Genomic DNA, 18442 nt, shown 5'->3' with positions numbered 1-18442 from the left:
AGATTTACTGGAAAAGGTAACCGTGTCTGGAGCTACAGCATGCTTATGTCAAACTCATATTTGTCAGTGCTGACTTGTTTGTCTTACATATTGAATCATAATGAATTGTTAATAGAGGCTTTGCCGCATTGATTTTGCTGTAGAATCGAGTGGTTCGACAAAACCCTGGAGAACGAAACTATCACATCTTCTATGCTCTGCTGGCAGGAGCTAACAAAGAGCATAAAAGTAAGAAAAGCTCTTTGAATACATTCACCTATCAGTATGTGTTGATTTCCCCACTGAAATAATGTATTACTGAGTTTAATCCCGAGTTTCAAACTGATTTCACGTGTTTCTCTGCCAGGCCTCTACTTCCTAGAGGACCCTGCTGAATCTTACCACTACCTCAGCCAATCAGGATGTCTGAAGGACAAGAGCCTGAATGACAAAGAACTGTTTAACAGTGTTATGGTGAGTTTCAATACATTACTCTTTTTTTTACGGTATTTGTCATTGCACCTTGAAGTATAAGTAAACCAAGATAAATCAACTGTTGCAATATTTTGATCATTTTTCACTGAGACCTTAAAGACCGAAATACAAGCATCCTACAGTGCCAGCATTGCCCTGATCCCTCTGGGTGTGTTTCTGTGTGTAGGAGGCGCTGAAGGTGCTCGAGTTCACAGAGGAGGAGATCAGAGATATGTTTAAGCTGCTGTCAGGCGTCTTACAGCTCGGCAACATCGAGTTCATGCTGGCAGGAGGAGCCCAGATCACCACCAAACAAGGTCAGTGAATGCCTCATGTGAAGCAAGTAAGAAAAAATGAAAGATTGAAAAACTGTGGAAGTATAACACACTTTTGTGTTTGCAGTGGTCAGTAATGCCAGTGAGCTGCTAGGCCTGGATGCTTTCCAGCTGTCTGAAGTCCTGACTCAGCGCTCCATAATACTTAGAGGAGAGGAAATCTGCTCCCCACTCACTATAGAGCAGGTATATATATAGGTATATATGTATTCACCATATGTAGATCGAGCTTTGCCTCTCCCCAACACACTCCCACACCTGTGGGTTTCCGTTTCATTCGTACAGGCTGTCGATTCCCGGGACTCTGTTGCCATGGCGTTATATTCCCAGTGTTTCTCCTGGATCATCCTCAAGATCAATCAGAAAATTAAAGGGAAGGAAAACTTCAAATCAGTTGGCATCCTTGACATTTTTGGGTTTGAGAATTTTGAGGTCAGAACTTTAAGCTTTTATTTGACCCTTACTCAAATCTTCTATGTTTTATTAGCACTTTTACGAATTTTACTCATCGACACAGACAGGCTAGTGCAAACCAGATGCAGATGTGTACACATAACGTGTGTCCACCTGCTTCCAGGTGAATCGATTTGAGCAGTTTAATATCAACTATGCCAATGAGAAACTCCAGGAGTACTTCAACAAGCACATCTTCTCCCTAGAGCAACTAGACTACAACAGGTAAATATATCTATACAACCCATATATAAAGACTCACTTTCAGTTAGTTGGTGAATTCATGTTTTAGTTTACTGACTTCATGCCAAGAGAGTGTTGAATACAACTTTATTGTCCTTTTTTAAGGAGCAACATCCAGTTTGTTTCAGATTTTGTTTGACCAGTGATTTGTTGAGTATTTACAGATTATGTAGTACTAGAAAGTTAAAGTACAACTGTACACCAGCTTTTTGTGCACAGTTGTTTGATTTGCTGTCCACAGAGAGGGGGTTCAGTGGGAGGCCATAGACTGGATGGACAATGCAGAATGTCTTGATCTTATAGAAAAGGTAAGAAGTTGATATGTCTTTTTACCTCTAGACTTTAATATCTTCTATGCAAAAAAATTAAAACCCCAGCCCAGACTTTCCACTTTCATTCCTAACTTTCAAACCTAACAGACTTTTTTTGATCACAGTTTGGTGGTAGCAGGTTAGAATAAAAGCTTCCCTCCCATTTAAGAGCTCTGTTGGACACGTGCCATAGCTGCTTTTTGGAAACTGATCTAATAATACTGGGCTGAAGTCTTAGAAAGCAGTGCTAATTTCAAAACACCAACGCAATAACATGTTTTCCTCTCTCTTAGAAACTGGGCTTGTTGGCGCTAGTGAATGAAGAGAGTCGATTCCCCAAAGGAACAGACTTCACTCTGCTGGAGAAGTTGCACAGCAGGCACTCTGTGAGCTGTTCACAAATTAATTCATACCTTTAATGCATGACTCACAAAATGCTGAGCTGCTATACCACTGTTAAATGCTACATTACATTTTAGTTTTTTGTTGTGCTTTTTGCTGTTTGGTGCAGACAAACCCATACTATGTCAAGCCCAGACTTGCTGATCATCAGTTTGGTATCAAACATTATGCAGGGGAGGTGAGTTATGTTTTAGCTTAATAGAAAGTGTCAAAAGGTCAGAAAATGTGTATATCTGTGTCTGTGAATTGTGTAAACTGTGAAGTCTGGGGGGTTTATAATAAGCCTGTCTGTCTTTGCCAGGTGCTGTATGATGCTCGAGGGATCCTGGAGAAGAACAGAGACACTTTCAGGGATGATATCCTGAACATGCTCAAAGACAGCAGGTCAGAAATGAGATTCCAGTGAAGAAACCTCAAAATATTGTGAAATTTCTTCACACTTGAAATTAATTTAAATACATTTGTCTTCATTTGTACTGCAGATATACCCAGCTAATATTTCCAGCTACATCCCCTACACTACTGTATATGTAAAGATGTAATACATCATGTGTCTGTTGCTTCTCAGACTGGACTTCATCTATGACTTGTTTGAGAAAGTTGGCAGCAGGAACAATGAGGAGAAGATGGGAACAGCCAGACGCAAACCTACTGTTAGCTCCCAGTTCAGGGTGAGTGACTGATACTTACAATTATTGAAGAATAGTTAACATAAAAAGCAAATCACAGTAGAGGGTCTAAAGGTCTGAGTTATTTTTTTTTGTCCAAAAAGGTGTATAAAAGTGTGAATCTGTTGAATTAACCGTTTCAGCTCTATTAGGACATACAACCACTCAAACGACCGTTTTCAAGTGTTTTTCCTACATATAACTATTATTTATCATATGTCCTATGGCAACAATGCTGTAACAGTTTAATAAATGCTCCTCCTTGGTCTCTTCAGGACTCCCTTCATGCTCTCATGGCCACTCTGAGCGTATCCAACCCTTTCTTCATTCGCTGTATTAAACCCAACATGGAAAAGGTCGGTTTTTGTTTCACCCGTTCTCAAACTCCCAGTAAAGCGATCCCAGCACATGACAGCGAATCATCTCAAAAAGTACAACTTTATTCTTAAAGCTTCCTTTATTCACTTGCAGAAGTCAAGTGAGTTTGACCCAGAGGTCGTCCTGAATCAGCTGAGGTATTCTGGGATGTTGGAGACTGTGAAGATCCGCCGTGCTGGGTTTCCGGTCCGCAGAACTTTTAAAGACTTCTTCTCCCGGTAAACATTTCTAAGTCATAATCCACCTCAGTTTTTGTGTCTTTGAATTGATTTCTTTTTAATGAATTGCCTGTATTTTTTTCCCACTATTTAATTTGGTGCTATTTCTCTTTGTTGTCTCCCATATTGTTTCTCCAGGTATAAGATAATTCTGAAAGAAAAAGTACCAGCAGCTGGAGATGATAAAAAGAGGAGCACAGACCTTCTAATCAAATATGACAAGACCAAGAAAGAGTGGCAGTTAGGGAAAACAAAGGTGTTTATTATTTTAATCATTATCTAAACATAATTGCATGTTTCTACACATTACTGTGTATCTGACAGCTTTAACATTGTTCTGTAGGTGTTTATGAAAGAGTCCCTGGAGCAGTGTTTAGAGAAAGACAGGGATGAAGTCAGACAACGAGCTGCCATGATAATCCGAGCTCACCTACTTACATTCTCGGCCAAGTAAGACCCTTCCATTAGGAAAAGAAATTTTAGCTCTTTTTGTATGCTCAGTGACACTGACACGTGTAGGTGCCAGCTCTAAGTCAACATGTCCTATGTGTATTGCCATTTTGTCCACAGAAAGCACTTTAAGCATTTACGGGCAAGTGTCGTTACCCTCCAGAAACACTTTCGAAAGCATATCCAACGCAGGCGGTTTGTGAAGCAACGCAAGGCAGCTCTGGTGCTGCAGAAACACAGACGAGGCCAGGTGGCACGTGCTCGTGTTCGGAAACTCAGAGAGGAAAAGAGGAAAACCCAGGAAGAACAGAGGAAGAAAGAGGAGGAGGAGAACAAAGCACCGGGTGAAGGCCAGCAGGAGAAAGCGAGTGAAGGAGCAGAGAAAACAGCTAAATCATCAGAGGTGATTGCTGCTTCTCCGTCTGCTTCTGTTAAAAAACTTTAAAACCTAGTATGTTTAATTCACTGCTTAATGTCAGTTCCCTTCTTTTCCTTTCCAGGATGAGGCCAGGCAAATGGAGGAGATCTTGCAGCTGGAGCGAGAAATAGAACGCTTGCAGAAGAAGAGAGAGGATGGAGTGTCACAGCTGTGTGAATCCTCCAAACAGGAGCTGCAGCTGCGCCGGGATGCTGAGCTGAAACGGATGAAGAAAGAGGCGTCACGCAAGGCCACGGAGCTCATTGACCTCCTGAACTTCGGAGGTGTGGATCCATCACTGGGAGCGGTCGGAGCTAAACCTGCTGCAGAGGTGAAAACCCCAAAACCGGCGAGTGCTACCAGAGGTGCGTCCAGAGAAGAGGAGGTAGACGAGGGCTTTCACGCCGAGGAGGAATGCATTCCTCTCCCTGACTTCCCTCCTCCTGCGGAAACAGATGCTCAGATGGATCAGGAAATATTTGCCCAACTCCCTCCTCCTCCACCCGCCTTTGCAGAGGGAACAGTGCCTCCTGCACCACCTCCTCCACCTCAACTGCCTACAGAGAGTGTGCCTGTTGCTGGAATTCCTCCCCCTCCCCCTCTCCCTTCACCTGGAAATGGCTCTGCTGTCTCTCCACCACCTCCACCTCCTCCAGAAGAGCTGGATAAGAAAGAGCCAGAAAGGAAGGTGAGCATGGTGGAGAGCCTGGTGGATGGTGAGGAACCAATCTACAGCATGCCGGCCGACACCGAGTCAGACTATGACCAAGAGGAAGAGGAGGGGTCTGTCACTGCTGGAGACGACAGCTCTGTATCCGGGAGCAACCGCGGGAGCACTGCTGTGACGGACGAGGAGCACCCGAGGAAGTCGACCTGCACCAACGCCAGTATCGAGTCCTACAGAGGCAGCTCTGACTCTGTGAGGACACACACTCACATGCATCTTCACATGCGTGCACACAGATATGTATGAGCAGCTATATGTTAAAATTTTACTTTTTTTTAAACTTCAAGTTACAAAACCTTGTAAAGTAATATGATACAGTAGTGTAGACATTTACCAGATAATGAGTTTTTAAAATAAAGTATTAACTTATGGTACTGCTGTTCCAGTATGCCGACAGTGACGATGAGCATGATGGCATGATGGACACTGACGAAGAAGTGACTAATGGCAGAGTGACTTTGCTTAATGGCAATGGACCGCCATATTTCCACGGCTACCTCTACATGAAGGGTGAGTGTATTTAATCTGCTTTTTGAATAGATCAGTGTCTCATTTAATGTTAAACCATCTCCAGCATTTTAATTTTATGTCATTGTCTTCTCTGATCTCAGCTGGCCTGATGATCCCATGGAGGAGGCGCTGGTGTGTGTTAAAAGATGAGACCTTCATGTGGTTCCGGTCAAAGCAGGAGTCTCTCAAGTCTGGATGGCTCTACAAAAAAGGAGGAGGCCTCTCCACTCTCTCTCGGAGGTTGTTGTAGTTATTACTGAGTATGGATCGCATGCTATGTAGCTCTGCACCACATCTCTGCTGGATGTACAATACATGATGTGACGACGATGATGTGAGAATCAAGCACCGGTAGTTTAAAAATGTTCAGTTGAATAACTATGCCTATGTCCATGGTTTAATAAGATTCTTTAATCCATCAGAATCCCTTAAAAAGTAGAAAAACTTTAAATGTATCTAAATACACATCTTTCGAAAAGTTAAGTTGACAGTTTTTATGTAGCAGCAATTCCATTCTGCATGAAATTGACAATTTAGCTAGATGTTGCACCATTGCTTGATTGTTAAAAAGATCAATTGGCATAGGTCTCTCTTTATATTTGTACAACCAGGATCAAGTGTTGCTAAATATAGTCCTGTGTTCAGTTTGAAACATCTGGGGTATTTGAGTAACTTGAAGCTTTAAACCCTCTGCAGGACTGGAAAACTACAGTCTCCTACACAAGCTGATGTACTGTTCCATTTTTAATACTTTTATTAGCCTTAGTTGGCTAAGTTATTTAAAATGCTGTAGATGAGTAAAGAGTAAAAATTAATGATTTCCTTTTCAGGAAATGTAATTCAGCCTGCATGCTGTTTAGTAGCAAAATAGATTTTATAAAGATTATTCCAAAACTACAACTACATATAAATATTAAACCTTGCAATAAAAATTAGATTTTTTTGAATACATGCTTCCACCCTCAGATGCTTGTATTTTTATAATAGAAGTGTTTTACTTTTAAAAAAAGCTAATTTATTTTGTATTCCAAACACACCTTTATAATGTATAGACTGAATTGTGTTGTGTTTCATTGTGTCTTATTTAACTTCAGAAACTGGAAGATGCGTTGGTTTGTACTGAGAGACAACAAGTTGATGTACTACGACAACGACAGCGAGGAAAAGCTAAAGGGAACCATCGACATCCGAGCAGCCAAGTAAGATTTATATCAAGCTTTGGTGCAAAAAAAAAAAACACACAATCTTTTATTCAAAGTTTTTTTCGTCTAGACATCGGCAGCGTTCTTCAGACAAATGTACTGTTTTATTTTTAACAGGGAGATAGTAGATAATCATGAAAAAGAAAACGCTCTGAACATTGTGACAGATGAGAGGACCTATCAGGTGTTTGCTGAGTCACCAGAGGATGCAAGGTGCAAAGGAGATATTACGCAGTGATAATGCAGTAAATAAAAACACTTATCTGAGTGGATTTATGTATTCTAAGCTGTGTCAATGTCTCTCTTTTCGCGTGCAGTGGGTGGTTTAATGTCCTCAGTAAGGTGCGTGTGTGCACACCTGAACAGCTGCTGGAGATGTCCCATGAACAGGCCAATCCAAAGAATGCTGTGGTCAGTCGCTTTTTAATAATTACATTTCTACTTCACTGTCAACAATTATGTACAATAAAGATGACTTCAGCAATGAATTATCATCACTCTGACATGTCACAGTGCACCAGAATGATGTATGTCATTCTCGATTTCTGCTGTCTTTCCTCTTACAGGGAACTCTTGACGTTGGGCTGATTGACTCTGTCTGTGCATCAGACAACCCTGATCGGTGAGTTGGACAATTCAACAAAAGGGAAAGTGCTAATTCACTTGAAAATAAAATAAAAGCAAGAGAGTCTTTTATTATTTGGCTGTTATGAAGATGTTGTTTTCCTGCTGTATTTAGCACAACCCCACTGTTTCATGACAGTTAAGTGTTTATGTTTCATCAACACAATCTCAAATTATTCTAGCTGACATTTCAATATAAATAATTAAATATATCTGACACTTTGCAATGAGGCACACAAAATCCAATAGTTACTAAGGTATGTGTGAGGAATTTGTGAGAACATAATAATTAACAATTCACCCAGAGAGGCTCCTTAATACTTTGAATCAAAGACTACATTGGCTACTGAAAAAAACAACCTTCCTGATTTGCTCTGAATCAAATGGATCAGCTACAAATGGGACATGTAACCTATTTAAGTATTTGTCACAACCCAATGTACTGTACCATCATGTGTCTATTTTAATTACACTGTACAAGCTAGACAATCCTAAGGTACCCGAACGAGGACTGTTTTAAATTTCACTTAACCTCTACAGGCCCAATTCCTTTGTCATCATTACGGCAAACCGTGTGATCCACTGCAACAGTGACACACCAGAGGAGATGCACCACTGGATCAGTCTGCTGCAGAAACCCAAAGGAGATGCCAGGATCGACGGGCAGGAATTCCTAGTCAGAGGTGAGACATAAAACTGTGTTCCATATAAAGATCACTTGATACTGTATATAGTTTATGTGCCTTTTCAAATACAAATGCCAAAATGTGCCAAATGATTATATAAGACTGTAAATTGTATTCAAAGTCTGTGACGTACATCTCAACATGATTCTGAGAACTATGAAATCCAAACTGAGAAATTGTGGCCTTAGGGAAACTAAATGATAGCCCAACACTTTTCTTTCAGTAAATTCCCCTCCCCCCCTTTCCCTGCTCTCTTTTCTCCTTTCTCATCATCTTTCAGGGTGGCTCCAAAAGGAGATGAAGACGAATGCTAAGAGCACCTCCCTGAAGCTGAAGAAGCGCTGGTTTGTCTTGACCCACAACTCCCTGGATTACTACAAGAGTTCAGAAAGAAACTCCTCCAAGATGGGAACTCTGGTCCTTAACTCCCTCTGCTCCGTCATTCAGCCCGATGAACGAGTGCACAGGGAGACAGGTGAGGAGAGAGAAAATGGGGAGGAGGCAGAAAGGGCAGGTGTAATTGAGGATTAGATAGAGAAGCTTAGGGACTAAAGACACTACTGTGCCAGTAACTGAGTTTCCATCAGCTACATTTGTTTCTCCAGTATAAATCATTTTATTTCAAACAGGAAATGCTGAAATCCTCTTTTTACAGGCTACTGGAACATTATAGTGTACGGGAGGAAACACTCTTATCGCCTTTATACTAAGATGCTGAATGAGGCCATGAGGTGGACAGCTGCTATACAGGGAGTCATAGACAGCAAGACCCCCATTGAAACTCCAACTCTGCAGCTCATCAGAGACATCAAGGTAAAAGAACAAATGCACAAAGACACAGGAAGCTTTTAATCCACTGACAAATTCTCTGCTTGAAAATGACTTTGGCTTCTTTGTATCCTCTCAGGAGAACAGTGTAAACCCAGACATAGTGGAACAGATGTACAGGAGGAACCCCATCCTCAGATACACTCAGCATCCTCTGCACTCCCCACTGCTGCCACTCCCTTATGGAGAGGTCACCAGCCGTAAGCAGCAACTCCTTCCTCCCCTCGTCTTTTTCATTCTCATTTTGTATTGTGCATGTCTTTGCTTTCTTTGCTCACCAAAGATATTAGTTTCCTCGTACAACTTAAGATTCAGCTTTCAGTAAATCAGTAACGTGTACTCCAGCCTACAATAATGTAAAAGATGTAGAAGACAGATGCTGCAGTCTGACAGAAATGTTTGGTTCTCTAAAAGGTCCTTTAAATATAATTGTATCAACATTTTTCATGTCAACCTTTTCTTCTTTTTCGTCTTTCTGCATAAAGTACAAAGGCAACAGGGCTATGCCAGTCTGCAGGATGAGGCAGTGCGAGTTTTCAACTCGCTGCAGGAAATGGAGACTTTGGCAGACACAGTGCCCATCATTCAGGGCATCCTGCAAACCTGCCAGGACCTGCGCCCTCTCAGGGATGAGGTACTTTATTTGTCGCCCAAGTTCTTTTTTACTTGCTGCTCTAATCCCGACAACTGGCTTTAGTTTACATAGCAAACTGATCAGAGTTTTCCTATTTAACAAAATAGGATGATTCACTTTGTTAGTTCACCATGTTGTGTCTGCAAGTCTCTGTAGGTTTTGATATATTTGTCTGGCATTGATTTGCTGAGTAATCCCCTCTATTTTTCTGTTCTTCAGGTATACTGTCAGGTGATCAAGCAGACCAATCATGTGCCTCAGCCAAACAGCCCAGCCAATCGAGCACACTGGCACCTGCTCACCTGCATGAGCTGCACCTTCCTACCAAGTCGAGCTATCCTCAGATACCTCCGCTTCCACCTCAAGAGGTGTGTGAGTGTTTATGTGTGTGAGTGTAGGTGTGTCTTCAGTAAATATGTTCTTTTTCTGATTTAATATTTATTGAATGATGTTGTAATAATTAAATATTTGTGGCTCAGGGTACGCGAGCGTTATCCTGGCACAGAGATCGAGCGCTATGCCACTTTCATCGGGGAATCCCTAAAAAAGACCAAGACTCGTGAGTTTGTTCCCTCTCAGGAGGAGATCGGTGCCCTGCTGGTAAGACAGGAGATGAGCACCACCGTCTACTGCCATGGGGGAGGCTCCTGCAAAATCTCCATCAATTCACACACCACAGCTGGAGAGGTGCATGTCAACCCACACACACACACACACACACAGAAGTACAAGCACTTTTCAGTACACCTGCACAAGCTCTTCTCAACTAATAATATTAATACAGAGTTGCTAAAGGTTCCTCTGTATGTGTCACTAGTGTCACCAATGCTGTGTCCCAATTTTTGTGTTCCTCCTTCCTTTTTGTCCCCTTTTTTTAGACAAATGACATTAAAAGGGAAATGTCTTCATTCTTTTGAATTCAAGATGTAGAAAAATAGTATAGCATTCAAATGTATTAAAAAGCAAACAGTTAGGTGCAAAAGTTTGCATCTCCTTTTTTTGAAAAGGCAGAAAAAGCAAAATAAAGATTTTTTTTTCATCAACATATTTAATCAACATTTAATCCACATAGAGCTGCTACAAGGTTCCTTAATCAGAAATTAATTAAAGTTAATCTATCAAGGGGGATGCAAACTTTTGCATTGATATAGTTTTGAGTATTTTACTATTTAACTGTTTTATGCACTTTTTTATAAAGGTGCTTTGTTATCATCTTAGGTTTAGGGTTAAGTTTGCATCCCCTTGTATGTTGTTTCAATGAAAGGGGAAGCAAATCTAACTCTAATAAAATATTGCAAATTATATTGGTGCATCCCCATCAATAAATGAATTCAAAATGGACTAATTATTTTCTGGATGTGTTTTACTGTTTTTTTGTGATTTCAAAATAAGGGCATGTAAACTTTTATGCGGGAAGAAAAAAAAAATTAAGTTGCAGTTTAAGATATAATTTACCGAATTTAACTTAATATTGAAAACTAATTCATGTTTTAATAATGCTGCTGCAGGTTGTAGAGAAACTAATCAGAGGTCTGGCCATGGAGGAGAGCAAGAACCTGTTCTCTCTGTTTGAACACAATGCGTTCACAGACCGAGCTTTGGAGAGCAGAGTTATCGTGGCAGATGTTCTCGCCAAGTTTGAAAGGTATCTAATTTTCTATGTACTGTACTTTACAATGCATTTTAGTTCCAATTTTAAACAAGCATTAGGTACAGAATTAATTTAGTTTAACTGCTTGATTTCATTTAACATTGTAAATGTGCATAAATATAGATTTTAAAAGAAACTGTGTGATTCAGTTGACGATTCTGTACCTTGTACCTTGTACCTCTACCTGATTCTGCTTTATATGTTTTTCAGATTGGCAGGCAGTGAAGAAGAGGAGGAGGAAGGAGAATGGAAACTCTACTTCAAGCTGTACTGCTTTTTGGATGTGGAGAGCATGCCTAAAGAGGGAGTGGAGTTTGCTTTCATGTTTGAACAGGTGAGACTTACAGTTTAGTTAAATATTTAGAAAAAGGCCAAAAGTCACAAACTAATAAAGAGAGCTGGTTCTGTTCTCCCCCAGAACAGCTCTAAATCCTGCAAAATCCCTCCCACCCACTCCACTGAGTGCTGGCTGCACAGAGGAGCACTTTCAGCCAGAGACTGATCACAGTCAAGTGCTCCACAGAACGCCACAGGAGATCCTTTCTCCCAGAGGCCATTAAATTGTGCAACTCACCCCCTTCTGTAAAAAGGAGGGGGACTAAATAGACAAAATAGTCCAAATGGACAAATATTATTGTTTTTATTTCATTTACGTTTACTCCTCTAGCTGGGTACTTTCTTAATTTCTTTTCTACTGTTCACGTGGAGAGCAGCTGTCAATAAAGTATCAATAAAGTAGTTTGAACTTTGAATCTTGAGTCTTGAAGTACTAATTGCTGACTAAAGACTGAAATCACATTGAAGGGATAATTTCCTTATGTTTGAACCATTTTCTAAAATGTTTTTTTATATAAACAGCAAATTCAAAAATTTTATTATTTATCCAGTTTATCCTGCAATCCCTCATTTAATTACTTTTTAATTAAAATGTCACCCTTTCCTCTGTGTGTATGTGTGTGCGCTTTTGATGGGGTACAGTTCACTCAAATTAAACTAAGCTCAAAATATTGCATGTGATGTATATTTCTCTTTCTCAATTAAAAACCTTGCTGAAGTTGAGATGTGTTCCCTCTGTCTGTATTTCTCTGTCAGGCTCATGAGTCTCTCATAAGTGGTCACTTTCCAGCCTCAGAGGAGACCTTGCAGCATCTTGCTGCTTTACGGCTCCAGTATCTCCATGGCGACGGGGCAGGTCGAGCGGGGTGGAATCTGGGAAGTGTTTATCCGATCGGACGTCTCCGCAATCGCATCCTTCACTCCACCAAACCAGGTGTGGGGGTGGCAGGTGGAGCGGGAGGAGGTGGGGTAGGAGGAGCCGGTGACGGGAAATTGATGCCTGGAGTACCTGGAGTTGTCGGCCCTGTGCTGGAGAAAAGAAAGACCCCGAGCTTCCTAGATGGTACCCTGAGGAGAAGCTTCAAGACTGGTTCACTGAAGAAGCAGAAGGTGAAGGAAAAACCTTGCACCTTGTTGCTCTACAAAATATGTAGTGCAGACAAAGTCAGCCTGTACTTAAACATTACCACTGATAATGTCACTGGCAGAAAACATTCAGTTATGTAATGATGCAGCCATGTGTCATCGGTGAGCTTATTACTTTAAAGGCCACTTTGCTGCAACATAATCTTTGTCTTTTTCCAGCTGTGGTTTCCAATCATTGCCACATGATAGCACATGATAGTGTGACAGGTCTGACCTGACAGATGATTTTGTGTGGATCTTTGCATTCAGTGGCTTCTCTATATCTTTAAATAAAACCTCTCCTGCTTAACTAAATGACAGCTGTATGGATCTCTGTCTAATGAGTCTCTGGCTGAGTGGTAGTTTCATAGATCTTTAATTGATTGACTGATCTGTTTGTGTGTGTGTGTGTGTGTGTGTGTGTGTGTGTGTGTTTGTGTGTGTGTGTGTGTGTGTCATTGCAGGTGGAGGAGGAGCAGATGCTGGAGATGTGGGTGAAAGAGGAGACATCTGCCACACGGACCAGTGTGCTGGAGAAGTGGACCCGGCTGCAGGGGATGCCCCAGCACCAGGCCATGCTTAAATACATGAGTATTATCAAGGAGTGGCCTGGATATGGATCTACTCTGTTTGACGTGGAGGTGAGAAAATACAAAGAGAAGAAAGATGGTGCGGTAAAACTTCACATGTTTTCAAGTCTGATGAATCATTTCCTTCCCATGCTGTCTTCACTTTGCAGTGTAAAGAAGGTGGTTTCCCTCATGATCTCTGGTTGGGTGTGAGTGCTGACAATGTGTCTGTGTATAAACGAGGTGAACCCAAACCTCTGGAGACTTTCCAGTATGAACACATCACATTCTTTGGGGCTTCACAGCCCTGCACCTACAAAATCATTGTGGACGAGAGGGAAATGTTCTTTGAAACTCCCTTGGTGAGAGTTGAATTTTTTTACCTTTTTTAATTTTTTCACCAGGGAATTGTTTGTTTTTTGTCATTTTGAAGAACAGTCACATGCTACTATAGTCCAGGTTGCCATTTTTAAATATTTTGAATGTATAATTCCAAGAGCAACACCCGTACAACAAAAAGGGTGAATTGATTTAGCAAAAATTAATAAAAATCAAAAAAACAGTTTAATATGCAGTTAAAACCTACATGTGGATGTTTAGCAGGTATATGTTGTTGGCCATTGTGCATGTACTATCTTGACTGCTTATAATTTCTTATCATCACTGCTTAACTGCTTAACATTTTTATTATGTTTACTGCGTTTATTGAGCATCACTGTGTATGACATGTCAGTTGAAGCAAACTACAAACGGACACACTAAACTGACTGAAGGATTGTAACAATGCACATTCAGCTAGTGTTCTTTCATCATTAAAAGGAATAAAAATTATCAAAGAGGGAATAGTTAGTAAAATGCTGTGAAAATAAAACAGTAAAAATTTAATCCGTGCAAAAGTTTACGTTGCCCTTTGATAAATACATTTCTGATGAAAAAACATTTGTACTACTTCGAACTACATCAAATTATCTGTTGAAAAAAGTTCTTTGTTTTTCTTTTTGCATTTTCTAAATAAGGAGTTGCAAACTATTGCTCCCAACCGTACAAATGTGAAGTTTAGTGGTGGTGATACTGCAGTCAGTATATCGTCTGTTAATATTATCTTGCTGAACAAAACATGTAAAACATACACATGTCACTCAAAAACACACATTTAAACCTAACTATAGTGCTAGAATAAAGGTTTTTCAAATATGTTAGGATTCACCATTCACTAGGGAGTAATATTGTCAAATTTCTTGTCAATTCTTCAGGCAGTGTGAACCAAAGCAGTGTATCAACTGACAGACCAACATTTTAGCGCTTAATAATACATAATGCAGACTTACTCATGCAGAACACAAACTGATCAATATTTTGTGTTTACTTTCATTATTTTCTTTTAGGTCGGCGAGATCACCAAGATCATGAGGGCTTACATTAATATGATGGTGAAGAAACGTTGCAGCATCATGTCTGTGACCAGTGTCACCAGCACCTGGGCCAGGTGATCGCCACCAGCCAGTCAGCTCCAAAAGGATGCCTCAAGCCCCTGCATCGGTTGGTTGGTTGGTTGGTTGGTTGGTTGGTTTAGATGGAGGTAATCTAACCAACCAGCTAATCCCCACATCTGAATTCAAAGGGCCAAAAGTTGACACAGGAACCAAACGCACACTCTACTGGCCTGGGTTTCATTTTAGATCGGGATTAGGGGATCTATTTAAAGCATGACAAAGAAAACATGTATTTTGGTACAGTCCTTTCAAACACATAACCCCCAGATGTAGTTCTGCATGTAAATGTTCAAGCACACTCCAAACCTCTGCCTTCTCTTCCTTCTCCGGACAAACAAGCACAACTCAGCTACCCAGTCCCAGCCTGTCCCAGGTGGTTCCTTTTACCGCCCCTATAGTGCACTGCCAGACAGAAGAAAGCCCCACTTTCTTAGCTCTCATTCCTCCATCTTCAGTCTCTCTTCTTCTCTTCATTCGTTGTTACTTTGGTTGTGTCTTTGTTTGCTATTGGTATTAAGTTAGAATGCTGAATTCTTATTCTTGCTTGCTTTCTCTCTGTTTTTCTCACTTGTCTTTTATCTGCAACATTTGTTACATCAATTGGTGACTGAGAAAAAGGACTCGATATTCATTCTTCTTCAGAACTCATGAAGGGAGAATGAGCTCCCTGCCTGATGTACTCGTCACTCGTTCACTCGTCAGTGCCACTGTGTGGCCACAAGAAGAAAACACAGCCAAAGGAAGTGGCTTTAAATGTTTATGAACAATATCATATACAGTAGATAATCTTGAGAAGACTGAGTAAAGGTTTTGATTTGGAAGCTCCTCATGTTTGGCTTCATGTGGAGAATGTTTGCATGGCTAACAGCCTCACTTGACTGTACAAGGAGAACAATTATCGACCAGAATAGTACGAGATGATAGATTTCCTTATTTATGTCTACATATAACAGCATAAATCTACTGTATATTCACATACGTGTACACACAAACTGAACCAACCTGTATCTTTTTGTACTGTATATCACACATTATAAAGTTATTATTGAATTTTCAGTTGCTGCAGCACTGTACAGAATATAGATGCCATACAAATGCAATGTGACACCTCTTGTGTAAAATACATGCAAGTGAATGGTGTTAATAATGATTACTGTATGTGTGAATATGATGCCAATATTGTACATCATTCACTGGCTGTGCCATTTTATGTGACTCAGTGAAAAAAAAGCACTAGTAAAAACACCAGGCCATAATGAGACTGGTCATGATTTCATAGTGTTTGATGAATTTATCACTTTTGTTATCTGTTGCATTCACTCTAAACGTTCAATCAGAGCCATAAAATACTGTACATCCTTGTCTGCTCATGCTGTTCTCGCTTTTCTTTACAGAGGAGATCAGTGACTTAAAACATCGTGCATAAGAACTCAATTTTGACTTTGTTTCTAACCTGTTTGTGACCATGTGACTTTTATTACTGAGACTGCTGTTATTATTGTATGCCCCCTGTTATCTTAACCACCCTTGGCGTGCTGTGTCAGGAATGCTGCTGTGTGTGAGTGTTTCATTGGTGTAATCCAAACTGTTGAAAAAGAAAAGGGAAACTGCAAAAAGAGAAGTCATTTTACAAACTGTATTCTTTTGGAAATAAGGTGCATTTACATGACTAACCTTTGAAAGCAATGGTGTTGTGATTGTGATTTAAAGTGAAAGGTACGGGAGTTAAATGGAGGGTTAGGGGTTTATTATTACTGTACTGTATGTATTACAAGGTGTGTTTTGAAAGGATAATTATGGAAAAATATGCTGAATAGTCTAAAAGGAGCAGATATGGGCTTGGAAATTGTGCACTGGAAATGCTGAGAGGCCTCACTGCTTTGTGTGTTTGTGTTTATCGACTGAAAGTGAAGTGTTCTGTCCCCACCACCTGACAAAGTGGCGCTGCAGATAGACGGAAGCATCCCACATGTACACCACCATTAGAAGAAAGATGGTAAATATCAAATATCTGGGCTTAGCTAATGTGTCCAAACTAGCTTCTATGTCAATAAGAATTTCAATCTTTCCCCTAAAGGCAGTTACAGTTTACTGCTTTCCGTGCCATATATGTGAATGAAGAACTGTCCTGTCTATCTGCAGTGCTGCGAACAGGGCTGTAACCAAGATTTTTGAAGCACTGAGGTCATTTAAAGGGGCACTACACCCTATTATTTCTGCACACATTATACATTGACTTTTGTTTGTACATGATAACCAAACAGGTGCTTTTTCCACGAAAAAATATATTCTGCATAAAACAATTTTTGTTTCCATTAAAAACTTTTGTTCAGCTGAATCCTCTGGCCCCTCCATAATTGTAATAATGAAGACCTGTACGTGGCGACGTATTTAACAACAGTGGTTTCTCCTCCCCTCATTCCTTTTTTTAAATACTCCAGTTGGAACAATCCAGGCAGAAATGTATGTGTAGTGTCCCTTTTACCCTAATCAAACACTATAATTTGTCCATTTTAATTTGGATATTTTATCTATTGTTCAGCTATACAGTCTGTATTATTTATTTAGAAATGTAGTCTGAAAGCCATTTTAAATCATTTTTCCATACTACAAGGAATAATAAATTGCTCTAGTATATTAAGGGGCATTTGTGTACCTTTATTAGAGAGATTTCAACGTAGAAATCATCAGGAACACAGTTTTGTTGGGACAATGGTGGGGCCTCACAGTATTTAAACATATGGGGTCTGAGAATACTGGAATGAGGCTGTTGAATATTCACCATGTGTATATCTTTCATTCCACAAGGTACACTAGCATGACTGCCTTTGTTAAAATAATGGAAATACTACAAAGAAATAAGCATGGACGTGACCTCAGTGTTGCAGCTACAGCCCTGACTGCACAGATACAGCCCACTGAGCTCCTGCCTGTAGAGTTAGAATAAGCAGAACTCACTCAGAGGTTCCACCCTGAACTTTTGCTTATTTTAGTTTTTATAAGAAACCGAAGAAAGGAAAGTTTATTGTCAAGCCATAATTGATGAGAAACCTTTAGCTCTTTGTTCTAGTTATTCTACATCTATGGTTCTGTCTGTCACTGATATTTCACAGTTAGGAAGAAGTTGCCCCATAGTTGCTGAAATGTGATCAGTGTGTTTGCAGAAGAGAAAAATAAACTGAAGTTGAAGAATCTGATCAGAAATCTGTCCTCAAAGGCAACTTCACCACAAAGGGTCCTGTGATCAGCCGCAGGCGGCCAGAGTGGGGCCCATTCTGACATTATGTTATGCTTTTTATCATCCTAACATAATAAAACATTGTACTCGGAAAAAAAAAGGAGAGAGATTGATAAGTATGTTGTTCTTTTTACGTGTACCTGGCCTAACACAATTATGCTTTAATAAATTATTGGAAATTATCCTCAATTTAATGTTTTTTGCAAAGTTTTTAAGGTTTATATGGCTTGGTGGAGAGCAAATTTAGAGAATTATTACCAATAATAATACTCTAAACCAGTTATATATGAAGTCTATATGAAATACTGCATACATTGCAAATAGTCAAATTAAGTAGACCTATATGAACTGATACACCTATAGTACTTGAAAATTGTCAAAAGTAAAATTGTCGTAAAATTGAAGCCACATATTTACGTTCGTACTCAAAGTATAAGCTACAATTCTGCTGGTTCACTCAATTAAAATCTCGTACTACTGGAGTATCGTT

At 40.1% G+C, this 18442-nt stretch overlaps 1 protein-coding gene across 4 annotated transcripts; it reads left to right on the top strand.

The window, feature by feature from the left end:
* The first annotated feature begins 89 nt into the window (after window positions 1-89).
* myo10l1 (myosin X, like 1) lies at window positions 90-17355 on the top strand. 4 transcript variants are annotated; one of them, XM_067480406.1, is made up of 36 exons: window positions 90-228; window positions 347-453; window positions 641-770; window positions 856-974; window positions 1074-1220; window positions 1366-1466; window positions 1726-1792; window positions 2089-2181; window positions 2307-2375; window positions 2499-2581; window positions 2766-2868; window positions 3141-3221; window positions 3337-3461; window positions 3600-3717; window positions 3805-3911; window positions 4032-4314; window positions 4412-5248; window positions 5443-5566; window positions 5668-5806; window positions 6661-6765; window positions 6886-6981; window positions 7086-7179; window positions 7335-7390; window positions 7933-8075; window positions 8359-8553; window positions 8734-8891; window positions 8986-9106; window positions 9392-9540; window positions 9760-9908; window positions 10020-10227; window positions 11049-11185; window positions 11402-11525; window positions 12284-12637; window positions 13117-13293; window positions 13392-13583; window positions 14607-17355. In XM_067480406.1, exons 2-36 carry the CDS (start codon window positions 451-453, stop codon window positions 14709-14711), a joined length of 5292 nt encoding a protein of 1763 aa, XP_067336507.1. In that variant the 5' UTR covers window positions 90-228; window positions 347-450; the 3' UTR covers window positions 14712-17355. The 4 variants fall into 4 exon arrangements, with proteins under 4 accessions (XP_067336507.1, XP_067336506.1, XP_067336505.1 ...); XM_067480405.1 differs by having other exon boundaries at window positions 5668-5809; XM_067480404.1 differs by having other exon boundaries at window positions 4412-5296.
* The last annotated feature ends 1087 nt before the right edge of the window (window positions 17356-18442 follow it).

This window comes from Channa argus, chromosome 16 (assembly GCF_033026475.1).
Source record: "Channa argus isolate prfri chromosome 16, Channa argus male v1.0, whole genome shotgun sequence".
In the NCBI taxonomy this organism is placed as follows: domain Eukaryota; kingdom Metazoa; phylum Chordata; class Actinopteri; order Anabantiformes; family Channidae; genus Channa; species Channa argus.
This window is presented reverse-complemented; position numbering and strand designations above follow the sequence as displayed.

Bases quoted from the DNA above. Each gene is read 5' to 3' on its own strand.
- myo10l1 (XM_067480403.1), top strand. The intron at 1,467-1,725 runs GTAAATATATCT...TGCTGTCCACAG, and splicing joins GAGCAACTAGACTACAACAG to AGAGGGGGTTCAGTGGGAGG. The intron at 3,222-3,336 runs GTCGGTTTTTGT...ATTCACTTGCAG, and splicing joins TTAAACCCAACATGGAAAAG to AAGTCAAGTGAGTTTGACCC.